At 42.5% G+C, this 14,275-nt stretch overlaps 1 protein-coding gene across 3 annotated transcripts in view; it reads right to left on the bottom strand.

Moving 5' to 3' along the window:
* Positions 1 to 9,562: 9,562 nt before the first annotated feature.
* Positions 9,563 to 14,275, bottom strand: part of CDH12 (cadherin 12) — an 849,072-nt gene continuing 844,359 nt past the window's right edge. For all 3 annotated transcript variants that reach the window (XM_083188087.1, XM_083188088.1, XM_083188089.1), the window contains one exon: positions 9,563 to 10,226. In XM_083188087.1, the coding sequence (XP_083044213.1) occupies positions 9,730 to 10,226 (497 nt within the window). In that variant the 3' untranslated portion in view covers positions 9,563 to 9,729. The remainder of the gene's footprint in view (positions 10,227 to 14,275) is intronic.

The raw sequence follows: 14,275 nt of genomic DNA, 5'->3' as shown, positions 1-14,275 counted from the left end.
TACTATTAAAAAAGATAAATGTAAATATTAATAGCGTCAGCTCAAAATTAGAATCTTGGAGCATACGCGCAATATACGAAACAAACTTACCACACACAGCGTATCTAGGCATTTTTTACATGTAATAATGGTGATCTTAATCAGTTTTCTTTTAAAGGCCTTGAGCAAGTCTCACTTGATGAGCGTGGTGGTGATCTCCTAAAAAATCTTAGCAGACGGGAGACCTATTTTATTCATACTATTGGCACATTAGCATCAATGGGGATGAATGAAGACTGCGACGTTGTGTCTTTCTTGCACTAGAAGGTGCCTCCGGACGGCTCACTGATGGATTGCTGAGTTGGGTCGGCGGACCTCAGAAATTGCGTCGACAGTGTGCCGGCTGTGTGTCACCTTGGTGCTTGTCAACTTCGTTTCCTCCTTTACAAATATTTGTATAATAGGTTTGATATAAAATGTAAAATCTTTATATGACTAATATTCTGTTTCTTTGTTCCTCTCCTTACCAGTAGAAATATGCTTATTATGGCTGCTATATTACACAGTGTTTTTTATTGTAGTAATTGTAAAATTACAAATAGTTTTTTAAAAATGAATTGTTTATTTTAGTGATATTTGATTATTGTATTAAATTGTTTGATTATATATGTATTTTATGTATAAATTCCTTCTTATGTCATGTGACTTGTATGCGTAAACGGCTTGATATACTTAAGCAAGGGCTAGAAATGTAATTGACTGAGAGAGTTAATTAACTTCAGCTAAGATGATGGATATATAAACCACACTAGCACATTGAATGGACACACCCCCTGATGAAGTCTATCAATGACGAAATGCATTGGGCATGGCCTAATCGACAACGCTGTGCTGTTTGTTTCTGACCCACTGAAAATCCACAGGCGGTGATATCAGTGGCGTAACTAATAATTCTGCGCCCCCCCTCCCCCCTGCCAAAAATGCAGTGGGGTGCCCCCCCAGGATAAACAAACACCCTCCCTACCCCCCCCCCCCCCCACGACCCCCGTGCGGCCGTTACTTCAGTAATATTTCTTCAATGAGAGTGTGCACTCCCGCAGTCAGCCAGCCGCGTGGTGGGACAGTCAGCCGCGGCCGTGAGTGGTGCAAGTGGAGCTAAGCCGGGGTGCGGTGGAGGGGAGCAGGGGTGCGGCGGGGGGGATGCGGGTTGCACGGGTCCCTGCTACTGCTGCTAATGAAAGTGACACATGGAAAAGGGCTACCCCATACTGCAGACGAAAAACTGTCTGCAGTATGGGGGCAGCCATTTTCCATGTGTCACTTTTTGTATTAGCGCTGCAGCAGTAGCCGGCCCGGGAGAGCTGGGACCCGGTGCAGACAAAACTGCCGGCGGCAGAAGGAAGTGAGTAATAATAGTCCCGCAGCCCCTCCCCCCCCCCGGCGCCCACACCCTCTCAGCGCCTCCCCGCCACCGCGGGGGCTGCGGGACTATAGTTACGCCACTGGGTGATATGGCTGGTCCCGGTCCTAAGCTGTTGGAGTGGTGCGGTGATTTCATTTTGGCAAGCTGAACGCTGTTTACTTATATGTATGTGAGCTTGATTCTTTTTAGTAAAAATCTTTTATTGAAATGCTCATATTGCGCTCCCTCTCCATTTATTTTTGCATAAATATTAATAGGGACACATATTTGTGGCAGATGCTGCTCTCAAGAGTAAAACTTTGGTATTGGCAGATTCTGTTAACAGAAGCAGATTCTGTTAACAGGCTGCTAAGGCAAAAACAGCTTTCTCTACCCCAGAGGGCTTATTACACCCTTTTGGGTTACAAGGTGTCCCAGCAACCATCCAGAGAGCTATGAATAAGTTGCTGTGGCCCCACAGGGAATATGCAGCTGCATATTTAGATTACTTTGTAATTTTTAGCTCTGACTGGGAGTCACACCTATCAAAGTTAGAAGCTGTTTTACAGTCTCTACGTCACACGGGTTTACACGAACCCGGAGAAATGTGCCATTGGTATTGTTGAGGCCAAGTATTTTGACTACATTGTGGGTAGAGGATAGGTTAAACCTCTGCCTAGTAAGGTAGAAGCAGTTCTCACCTGGTCTAAACCTAAATGTAAGTCACAAATTAGGACATTTATCTGTCTGGTGGGATTTTATCACAGGTTCATTTGAGATTTCGCCACTAGAGAGGCTCCACTAACTGAATGTTTTAAAAAACACTCCCCAGACAAGATAACGTGGTTTAGACCAGTGGAAAATGCTTGGCAGGATTTCAGATGAGCTTTGTTTACTGATTCTTGCAAGCTCCTGACTTTAGAAAACAGTTTGTGTTACAGACGAAAGCCTCTGGGACAGGATTAGGAGCAGTCCTCTCCCGAGAGGTAGATGGAGAGGAGAAGCCCATCCTCTAACTTAGTTGTAAATTATTGCACTGGGGATCATAACGATCTGAAGAAACTGCTGATATCGGAGAGGTGGTGGGGAAACGCGTCATCGTTTAACACCAATATTTATCAGTTTATTTCAAATATCCATCTGGAAAACAAGGAGGCTCTCACTGGTACTGTACCTGGATATACATCAAGAAAGCTATTTAAAGCCTGCTCCACCAGCCTGCGAAACAGTGCCATGCTGTCTGCACTAAATCACACTACCCTGAGTACACCACTAAACATGACCTTATTTGTCTGGCCAGACAAGTCAGTGGTAACGTTATAATAATTTTTATTCTTTTTATTTTTTCCTTACCAATTGAAACTAATATGCACGCTTTTAACTAAAAAACAACAAAGCAAAATTAATTGAACTATTAACACCTATCACAAGGCACTTTAATAGGATCTAAATTACTAACCAATTAACTATCACTTTTTTATGTTAGTTTATTTATGCATGTCTATGTAATATTTTTTTAAATGTTCACTGGCCAGTGATTTATATGTGGATAATAAATTCAGGTTATACTAAGGCTGTCCCCAGTGTCATTTTTATATGTTGTTTGTTATATTTGTAATTTCTAAGGATTGAGCATTCTTTTTAAAAAATGCTGCAGGGGACTACCCGATTAACTGTAAGGGTCATTTTTTTAGCGCAAGTACAGTATATTGCATTGTAAATTATTGAACATAGAGCACAAGTATTCAACTGTACAGCAGAAGTGCTTGGTCATTATGTGGGCAGTTGAGTCATTAAGGTATTATTTATCTGGCTGAGAGTTTTTGTTGGTCACAAACCATGCACCCTTCGAGTTGATGCATACAAATATAGAGGTGGATGCTCATGTGACCAGTTGGTTTTTGGCCTTGCAGCCATTTAAATTTAAGGTGAGGCATTGTCCGTGGAAACAGCACATCAATGCCAATGGCCTTTCCAGGAGGTTTGTTGGTCCTGAACCTCCAAGCAACCCTATGGTGAAGCTAGGGGATGAGGAAGAAGGTGAGGTGGGCAACCTCTGGAAGGTGGCGGAGGACACAAGTAGGGGTGGGTTACCAGATTGCATGGATTTTAAGGAGAAAGAAAATGTGTTGGATGCTATAAGTACCATATGTTAATATGAGGATTTCTAGTGGACAAACCTTACATAGAGTAAGCTTACGAGTGTGCACTAGTGTGCCAAGTTATATGGGGAAGCAATGATGTGAAGATTCTTTAGTGGAGAAATGGAATTTGGAACTGATACAATCAGCAGTCCTCTTAGGGACCTAAGGAAAACACTGATTTGGGGCCCCCCTTCCTCGAAAAATACAAAGAACTGTAATTTATAATTGCGGTACATGCTGTGGCCGATGTTTACACAACTGAGCATCTACTGTATTTGCAGTGTTTAAGTGAGCATCTATTTGCAGTGCTTGCACTGCATATTTATCAAGGTGCCTTTTAGATCTCACTTAAAGTTCTGTTTGTGTTGATCGCTACAGCTATTGCTATGTAAAAATAGTGCAATTGTAAAGTGCCCCAAGTCAGTGTATGGTGCCCCCACTAGAACCCTCCACCCCCTTGCTTCCCATACACAGAAGGTGAAGTATACTGTATTATTGGATTTAAAATAACATTGCAATGTAGGCATGTGCAGGCTATCATAGAAGCACCAGCACTTTTTTAACTCATCAGGTCTTCCTCCCTTGTCAGCTCCTGTGCATCATAATGTAACATGCATAATACACTAAATAGGAAGAAGCAGAGGTGGGATGGAAAATAATCCTATACAATTTATGAAGTAGCCATACAAGGGGGTAGGGGTGACGTCTGTAAGGGGGTGAGGTCTGTAAGAATATAAAAATGGTTCTTATGGTATAAAATGGGAATTCTTCTACTATCACACCCAGGTATTCTCCTTTATCACCCTGTAACTTCATTTTGCACCATAGCCACATCCTTTCCTCCAACACACTGCTACTTTACTCACACCCTGACCACTATGGGAGGGGGCCATTTACAAGGGAGTCCAATATTAGGGTTGATGGAGATTTTCTACAAGGGTAAACTCTATAGGGGGAGGTTGGCTACAATTGTGCTCACTTTTGGACTGGCAGCACATTAGTTTATTACAACAGCTCACTATGCACACACCACAGGGGCAGGGCTTGGTGGAGGTGAGGAGCATGAAGTTGAGCCATGCTGCTGTGGTGACTAATCTAGTCTTTTTTGTCTCCTTCTGTAACTGCCATGTGACATTCCAATGGAAGGGAGGGGGTGGGGTCACTGTTTTCAAAACCTGACATAACTCTGGCATAAATAATGTAATTGGCATCATCCTCTTATGTCCTACCTTCCCATGATAAAGGGAGTGGGGTCTTAGTGAGTGGAGCCTCTTAGTGTGCCAGTCTGAGTTCTACCCTGACCAGATGCAATCTGGTCAGGGTAACCACAATGGCTATGTTTTCCCTGTTGGAGATGGTGTAGAGGTTTAAATGATGTGGTGGCATGGCTCATAGATCAACCTATGAACACAGCAGGTGTTTCCAGGCTGTCAGTTAATGGCAAAACCTGCCCCTACTGATTGAGTGCTGGAGCCAGCAAACAGCAACTCTCTAATAACTGATAGTATGTCATGCTGAGAACATTGTCAGCCCTGCACTCTGAGATTTTTTGGGGAGCTTGCAATCCACACAAAATCCTAAATGCCATAATTCATTTGAACTCTGTCGGCAGACCCCATCCAACCCTCAGGGCCCTAAACAACTACATTGCCTGCAATGCAGTATTAGATGGCGAACAACAACAAATACACCACAAAGGCTTGCAATATTCTAGCTTGGTGATAGGAGAGTAAATAGTGGGGAAGCCATTAAGATTCTATATATTTGGCAGTAGACTAGGGGTCCTCAAACTATTTTGCTCTGGGACCCCATCAGACAATAAAAATAATTACGGGACCCCAGAAAGTTACTGCAGAAGATCACATAACATGTGTAGTCATCAGAGAGCACCTGCATGGCAGCATTGTGGAGGAATAACATGATGGTAAGAGTCTAAAATAAACAATTCAACAGATTTTTGAATAGTTGCAACCCCATACTGAGAAGGTCGGGACCCACTTGGGAACCCACAGTTTGAGAACCGCTGCATTAGATGATTATTTTGAAGCATCATGGTACTATCCATATTAAAATGACCGGAGGCTGAACTATAACTGTAGTTTAGCACCACCACCACATAGGCGCAATACTCAGAACTCATCAAACAGAGAAGGCAGGGCCACCAGCATCGAGAATTCCAACATTACCTGTAGCGGTTGACCAAACTGCAGGGTGCATGCCCAGAACATCCAAAATTTGGCACTGAGGCGATCCTGAATACAGGGTACACTTTAGACAACCAGTTAGCCTTAAGCAAGAGCCATGATGCAGCATTAGTGCTGCCCCCAGAGCACTGCAATCTGTGCAATGGTGGAACTCACATAGCCCCTATTTCAGCCCTGTAGTTAAAATTAGCATTTGCTGAGCTTTAACACATAAGCATAATAACAGCTATTGAATTATTTAAAGGACTTGTGAGGCTGTAGAAACTTAGCCTTGAAAAAGCTTAAGAGAGCGAAATGCGCATCGGCAGTGTAGCTCTGTAAATCAATGTATTATTTACCTTTGTGTGTATAAATTGTATGTGTCCTCCAGACGTTAGTCCCCGGTACGCAATAGTCTCAGACGCTGCCTGTGAGAAGCGCGATCATACGCGCCGTTACACGCTGAGAGCAGGGGAGATAATCCCCAGCCTGCGTGCAGACAATAACCGGAGCTCCGTGTACAGGACTCCGGTATCAGCGTGCAGCCCATCCCGTCTACTTACAATCATTGTGCGGCCAGCACTGCACTGTGTTACCAGACATTCCCTGAACCTTGCTTGGATCATGCGGGGAATATTTTACTATATGTGCAATTAATAAGTATAGTATACTGGGACATAATATATTATACTAATACTATATGTTGCAACTCATTTATTATATCATGCGGCCAGCACTTTGTGATGTAGATGTTTAGCATATGATACCTTGAGACACACCGTGTGTACAAAGCACTATAAATATCTGTGCAGCATCTAATCACAAGTATATACCATCCTAAACATCTGCTTGAGGAAGTATGATTGGGAATGTTGCATGATTAAGTTATATGGGACTGACTATATGAGATATAAATAATGAGATATCACAACTCTATTACCATCTCATATTAAACGTTCTGGGTATTAGCCTGAGAATATAACCAGGCATTAATCTCCTTGTACTGGAGCTCCCTTAGATTGTACCAGCGATAGACAAGACCACAGATTTACTGCTTAAATTTGACGCCGATTCAAGTATAAGAGAACTTCAAAGCATTATGGGCCTTATTTTGGTTCATTCTTTCTGACAAAATCCTTCTTAGATGGACAAAACCATGTGCACTGCAGGGGGGGCAGATGTAACATGTGCAGAGAGAATTAGATTTGGGTGAGTAATTTTGTTTCTGTGCAGGGAAAATACTGACTGCTTTATTTTTACACTGCAATATAGATCTCACTTTGAAGTAAAACCCCACCCAAATCTAATTCTCTCTGCACAAGTAACACCTGCCCCACCTGCAGTGCACATGGTTTTGCCCATCTAAGAAGGATTTTGTAAGAAAGAATGAACCAAAATAAGGCCCTATAATATCCCACCAACGGAGCATACACACAGCTCCCAATTACTGAGCAACTACATTTGTACTTAGAACATACAGAAAGAATGTTAATATTCTCTAACTGACGTTCAGCTACTAAGTTGCCAAACACTCAAATGTGGGATACTACTTTGTGAACTCAACACACCTTATCAAAATACAGTTTCATCTATGTGGGAAACAGCCTGTTGCCATACAGGGGAATAAAATAATACCAGAACGACTCAGTTTATATCTGGAACCTAAGGACCATAAGGGAATAACAAACACTAAGTGGGTACCGACACTCAAACACACATAGGTATTAGACTATATATACCTATCATAAAGGTTTACTTATTCAGTCAATATACAGCGATTTGCAGAGCCTTATTTTAATCTTGAAAATTTTCCTTTCTTTTCTATAATTTAATTTCTTTATTTTAATATTTCGCTACATTTATCCCTGACACAGGGAGTCTTATCACGAAGCTAGATAATTAATAAAATTTAAAGCAGTTATTTGTGATAGGACAGTCGCACAACTTTGAATTAATACTATTTACCATTAAAGTTATTACACATTTTAAGTCTTTTTAGACTGAGTGGATGCGGAGTGCTTCCGAACGCAAACTGATTTTCTTTTTTCTTCTGTGTGAGGCTATAGAAACATCAGGTCAATAGATCAGCCTTTGTTCTAGACAGATCCAAAAGGTAAAAACTTAAATATAGGCTTGCTAGTACCAAATCCAAACAAAAGAAAAGAAAAAAAGATTCAATTATAGACATTTTGCAGTGAGAAACTCCAAAACGGAAAATTCATTCAAATAAGCAAATCAATTCTGGCACCTAGAACATTGACATTCCTCTGTGAGTCAATACTTGATGTTATTATCAAAGATGAGTAAATTTTTACTGTGCTTCTCATGTAAACCAAACATTGCATACAATGATTATAGTACTGTAAATTTACAGTGTATGTTCACAAAACAGGATATTTTCTTCTGAAGCTTCCAGAATGTTAATGATATAATGGTAGCCTAACTTCATGATTAACGTTTTGAGTGCCAACATCTCTGTGAGAGATGCAAAATATCTGCAAAAAATGCCAGCGTCCCTCACATTTGTATAAATTCAAATTAAAAAACGTTGTTTAAAAAAAAAATTTTTTATATTTCCTTTATTTTTCACATCTATTTTGACAAATTCACTTGGCACTCAAAGGGTTAAGCAGTGCTTACTCCAAGTGTGCAAATTCAACAGCTGTCCTAACCACCCCACACGTGCAATGTGACAAAATTGTAAGTGCATGGAAAGCATGCTCCTATTAATGGAAAATGTACTGATGCCATTAGGCTATAAGGCATGTGCAGTCTACTTCACATATTTATAAAAATATGTTTACGTTTTTCCATGGATTTAATCCTTTTGTTCATTTTAAAGATGACATTATTACAAGGCATTCTAGGAGTTTTGAGATTTCAGTGATGCAACATGACTAAAGTTTTGTGTGTGTAGATAGTTAGATATATAGACAGACAGATATATATACGAAGCAGCACTCAAAGGTTCCAAATCATTAGGTGCAGAGTCCCAACAGTTAATTGTATATACACAATTCCCCAAAATATCTGGGTGAAGTACATACCAGCATTCATATTTAGCATGAAGAATTGTTTATGGAAGAGTAAACATAAATCAGCACATCACAGCAGATGCCCAACAGCTTTTTCAACAGCTTACTGGCCCATGAGTAAAGCAGCATGTGATGCTGTACTTTATCCAAATTGATAAAATACATCTCACACACACACTTTTAAATATAGCCAATCTCAATCTCCACAACATAATGAACATTTAACCAACTCATACAGTACATGTACTTGTAACAGTTGGTACCTTGTTTGTGTGGTGGCAACATCTTTGATGTTATTCTAATTGTAGAGTGCTTACGGTTACCCATATGAGAATATATGAAAGTAACATGTTTAATATATGGAGAGGGACAAACTCTGCTTAAGTGGAGGTGATATGTTATCGTCAAAAGAAAGGTTTACTTAAAACAGGGGATCTTAACCATATTCCTCAAGTAAAACCAACCGGTCATGTTTTGAGGATTTCTTTATTAATGTACGGTTAACTAAGTAATTATCCTTACCGTTTCCAAATACAGAACTCCTCAAAACATGATCTTTCAGTAGTACTTGGGATATGTGTATGCCTGTATGAGAACCCTTGACTTAGTGCATTATTTTTGACATACTGCACTGTTTTTTTTTTGTTTTTTTTTATGGTTTGCACTAACAATATCAAGGACACATTTTATGAGGCACTTCAGTAAAATTAAGAAAACTTTTTTCTTTACCCCATAATCCAATAAACCAATAAACAATGTTTGCCACATGTTGCTTCAGTCAAATGTAGATAACACTTTTAAATTTTCCTCACTTCAATGTAAAATAGCAAAAAACTTTTTTATTTCATTACAGGATAAATCTCTCAATTGTGAAACAAACAAAAACTGACAGTATGATAAATATTATATCATTTTAATATAAAATTTGATTTTTTTTTGTACACAGTCTAGATAAAGCTTTTTGATTGTTCACATTTGTTTGCAAATTAAGTGATTTTGTCTGTGTTGTCATGTTCCTCTCCAAACAATTCTGCCAAGCTTTTAAAACGAGGTCCAAAGTCACTTAAAAATTCATAATCATGATCTGCCTCCATACTTAGTGACTCTATGGAGCTAAGGGATTCAGCTACAGATCCAGAGCCTTCATAGGCATAAGTTGCTAGTGAGTCATAAGGAGGAGCATTTGGATCCATATCATGCTCTTGAAGTCTTTCACTGATGAAATCTCTGATGTCGCTATTATATTCTGCTGGTGGTTTTTGTCGAGGCAAACACAAAAGTTCAGGCTTTATATCTCTGCGGCCTTTATTGTCTTCAATTACCTTTGGATTTCTTAAAGCACCAATGTCAAATGCCTGAGTGTCTTCTTCCCCACCACCTTCATCATCATAATGGATAACATTGTCTCTTATGTCTTCTTTTGAGGTCATCAGAGCATCTTTTTTCTTCTGCCTTCTTAATGCTACGTAGAGTACCACTATAACTAAACAAAATAATATATATGTCACAAAATGGTTTAAATGTATTATATTTCCAATTACTGTGCTTTCCCTACATATATATTTATATATATATATATATATATATATATATATATATATATATATATCCTTTGTTCTTTGATGTTTTAGATATATATATATATATATATCAGCCTGGAGCTACAGTCCTAGGGTGGGATGCTGTAACATCCACGCCCCCCATCCACAGCAAGTTGCCGGCTACCGCAGACATAATTATCGCATATGCTCTAACATATGCAATAATTATGGCAAAGGACAGCTCTTGCATTAAAAGCTGTCCTTTGCGGTGAGCCAGTGATTTGCAGCGGTTCCTGATGGCTCCCCACTCCCTTTTACTTGGCTATTTTGCTGCTGCTGCGGGCGGGTTTTCCTCCTCCCTGCTAAAAAAGGAGATACCGCTCCTGATGAAGCCGGAGATACCGGGGAAACGCGTTGAGCACCAGTGAAAATTGCTGTTCCTAACCACCCACCAACTTGCCAGTGACGTGTCCACCACCCCACAGATGATCCTCGCAAATCATCTGGATATATAACTTTCTGGGATACCGCTTGATCCCTAATTCTTCCAGTCAAATCAAGAGGACATTCGTATTGGGAAAGCTTGAGTCCTTGAAAATATAGGACAAACTACAGGACACTTTGTCACAGATCCTGGCCTCCAACCAACCAGGCACAATGGAATTGTAATATACAGCTTCATTCATTCAATCTGCTATTTAAACAGCTCAAAGCTAAAATCAAGACCCTGATTATCCCCGTGATAGCTATTTATGATTGTGTTCTATGAACTATATGTTCTAGAGCGATTCGCCTTTTTATATTTTATCTATTTTTTAGATTTATTTGATGTTGTATTAAGAAATTGTCCAGCGGCGTAGCTAGGATTTTTGCACCCCCCCCCCGCCATTATAGGAGGTGCCGCCCCCCCTAGGTCTTCCAACCGCCCATGTAGAGTTAAACACCCCCTTACCCCTCTGCCGCATTCCCGCAGCCGCATTCCCGCAGCGCAGATCTCCTCCAGGCTCCGGACCGTCTCCTCCTGACGTACAGTGCTAATGAAATAATACCATCACAAAATGGCTGCCCCCTAATAGCAGACAGATTTTAAGGATGCTAGAGGAGGCCGCCGCCTCCTCTAGCATCCCTACAAAAACTGTCTGCTGTTAGGGGGCAGCCATATTCTGAGGGGTGGTTTTCAATAGCACTGTACGTCAGGAGGAGATGGTCCGGAGCCTGAAGGACTGGAGATCTGTGCTGCGAGAATGTGGCAGTGGTGGCACGGGGAGGGGTAAGGGGGTGATTAACTGTACGAGGGCGGGCGGATGGGAGGGCGAACTATCGGCTGTCTACCCACACGTCCCGGCCAGCCACACACAGCGTAACATAGCCCCGCAGCGGAGACCGGCGCCCACAGTTACTCAGCGCCTCCCCGCCATGGCGGGGGCTGCTGGGCTATAGTTACGCCTCTGCAATTGTCTTTATACATTTTGAGAACCATGTATCGTAGATTCTTTTACAGCCACATTTTTCTCTTTATTTTTCCTCCTCCCTGCACCTGGAAGATGATTTTCAGTGCAGGGAGGAGGAGGTCACAGGTCCGGGCAGCACAGCGCTGTGCTGCCCGGACACAGGTACGGGGAAGGCGTGAGGGGGCGGGGGTCCATCCGGGCCAGCGTGGTTGCGTTAAGAAGCCCATAGGCTTCTATGGGGTATCGCCAGCTTCATATCAAAATGCAGTAAAAAGCCCTGATAATGGGGTTTTTACCGCATATTTAAATTAGAGAATCCCGCCCCTATAATCTTTACATTTTCCATGCATAATGGGTCTAGGGGAAAACACACTGGACACCCTGCACACATTTAATTATACTCACTTCTTCGTCAGCCCAGTACTGAATGCATAGCAGGAAATATCCCTGGTAAAATGGCAACCACATCCATTTACCAGTGATTTGCGTATGCACAATAAATTGATAAATGGATAACCCTGGGTTTCAGCCCTGGCTTTTGGGTACCCTGAAGGGGGGAACTCTAGATTTTGGGTCCGTTTCCCTACAAGAGACCCTGTCCAGAGTTGATTAATTAGGGCACAATGCCACCACTATAATGTGCCCCTCGGCTGTACTGTTGCATTGCCTTACTGACTAGTGGAGCCTGGTGGTGATTTTAGAAATACAGGGGATCCTACTTCTATTTCCTTCCTCAGCTCTGCTGCTCCGCTGATCTCCCAGTGTGTACCTGCACCGGCGCTGCTGCATCCATGTCTCTCCAGCTCTGCGGCTCCGCTGATCTCCCAGTGTGTACCTGCACCGGCGCTGCCGCATCCGTGTGTCTCCAGCTCTGCTGCTCCGCTGATCTCCCAGTGTGTACCTGTACCGGTGCTGCCGCATCCGTGTGCCTCCAGCTCTGCTGCTCCGCTGATCTCCCAGTGTGTACCTGCACCGGCGCTGCCGCATCCGTGTATCTCCAGCTGCTGTCCCACTGATCTCCCAGTGTGTACCTGCACCGGCGCTGCCGCATCCGTGAGTCCTTAGCTTGTCTATTCCATTGGGTCCCAGCGTGTCCTGACACTTGCACTTCCGTCTCCGTGTACCTTGTGTTTCATTGCTCCAAGGATCTCCCAGTGTGTACACTTGTTCCATGAACTCTTGCTCCAAGTTCTCCCAGTGTGTACACTTGTTCCATGAACTCTTGCTCCGAGTATCTCCCAGCGTGTACACTTGTTCCCTGAACTCTTACTCAAGTATCTCCCAGTGTGTACACTTGTTCCATGAACTCTTGCTCCAAGTATCTCCCAGTGTGTTCTCCTGTTCCATGGTTCATTATTCAAGTATCTTCCAGTGTGTTTCTTTGTTCCATGAACTTGTTCCACGCTTCAAGTATTAATACCTGTGACTGTGACATCTTAATAAATGGTATTATTAATCCTAGCTTATGCGTAAGACTTACATTAAGCCTGCTACATTCCAGCCCTCAGTGTGCCCCCTAGCTTCTGGTCTGCAAACGGACTCACAAAATCCAGCAGTCCTGACAGGTAGCACTGGCCCAATGGCTCCGGTTGTCAGCCAGGAACTTTTTCAGGGCATCACCAACCATCTCCACGGATTGGAGGAGGGTCTTCAACAAACATCTCAGGCTTTGCAAAACATGGCCCAGCGCCAGGACCAGCTTCAGTCTTCGTTTTCTTCCAAGTCTTCAGCCCCTGCTGGCCCCGGCGTCGGCTCACCTCTTCCTTAGTCTCACTCCGGATCTGCACTACGGTTGTCCCCACCAGCCAAATTTGATGGCTCTCCTCGAAGTTGCCGGGGATTTATCAATCAGTGTGAGGTCCATTTCTCTTTGCTACCATGGAACTTTCCCAGTGATCAAACTCGAGTAGCCTTCATTGTGTCTTTGTTATCTGGATTAGACTGGGCTTCTCCTCTCTGGGAAAGACAAGACCCCCTGCTAACCAAGTATGCAGACTTTATTTCCACTTTCCGGAGAATATTCGATGAACCCGGCTGTATCACCTCTGCTGCTGATGAGATTCTATGCCTTCGTCAGGGCTCTAAAACTGTGGCTCAGTAAGTCATTCACTTCCAGACCGTGGCATCTGAGCTTCAGTGGAATGAAGAGGCCTTGACTTCCACGTTCTTAGCAGGTCTATCTGATCATTTAAAAGATGAACTGGCTACCCGAGATTTACCATCCTCCTTGAATTAAGTTATTTCCCTGTGTAATAAAATTGATCTTCGTTTCAGAGAAAGACAGTTGGAAGAGGCTCGTCAAGACCGTGGTCGCCCATTGCCTAGTCCCCGGTTGCCTCGAATGTCCAGAACATCGGAATCTCCCCCTCGGGATGAACCGATGCAAGTCAACCTTAGAACCGAAGAACGGTTACGGCGGTAACGTCAGACGTTATGCATCTATTGTGGCGAGTCCTGTCATTTCCTTGCCAGCTGTTCTCGTCGTCCGTTAAACGGGCAGTCCTAGTTGGTCTTGGAGAAGCCAGACTAGGACCACCTCA

The sequence above is a fragment of the Crinia signifera genome, chromosome 5 (genome assembly GCF_055691185.1).
Source record: "Crinia signifera chromosome 5, ASM5569118v1, whole genome shotgun sequence".
Taxonomy (NCBI): Eukaryota; Metazoa; Chordata; class Amphibia; order Anura; family Myobatrachidae; genus Crinia; species Crinia signifera.
Note: the sequence above shows the minus strand (reverse complement) of the source record. Positions and strands in the feature narration are given on the sequence as shown.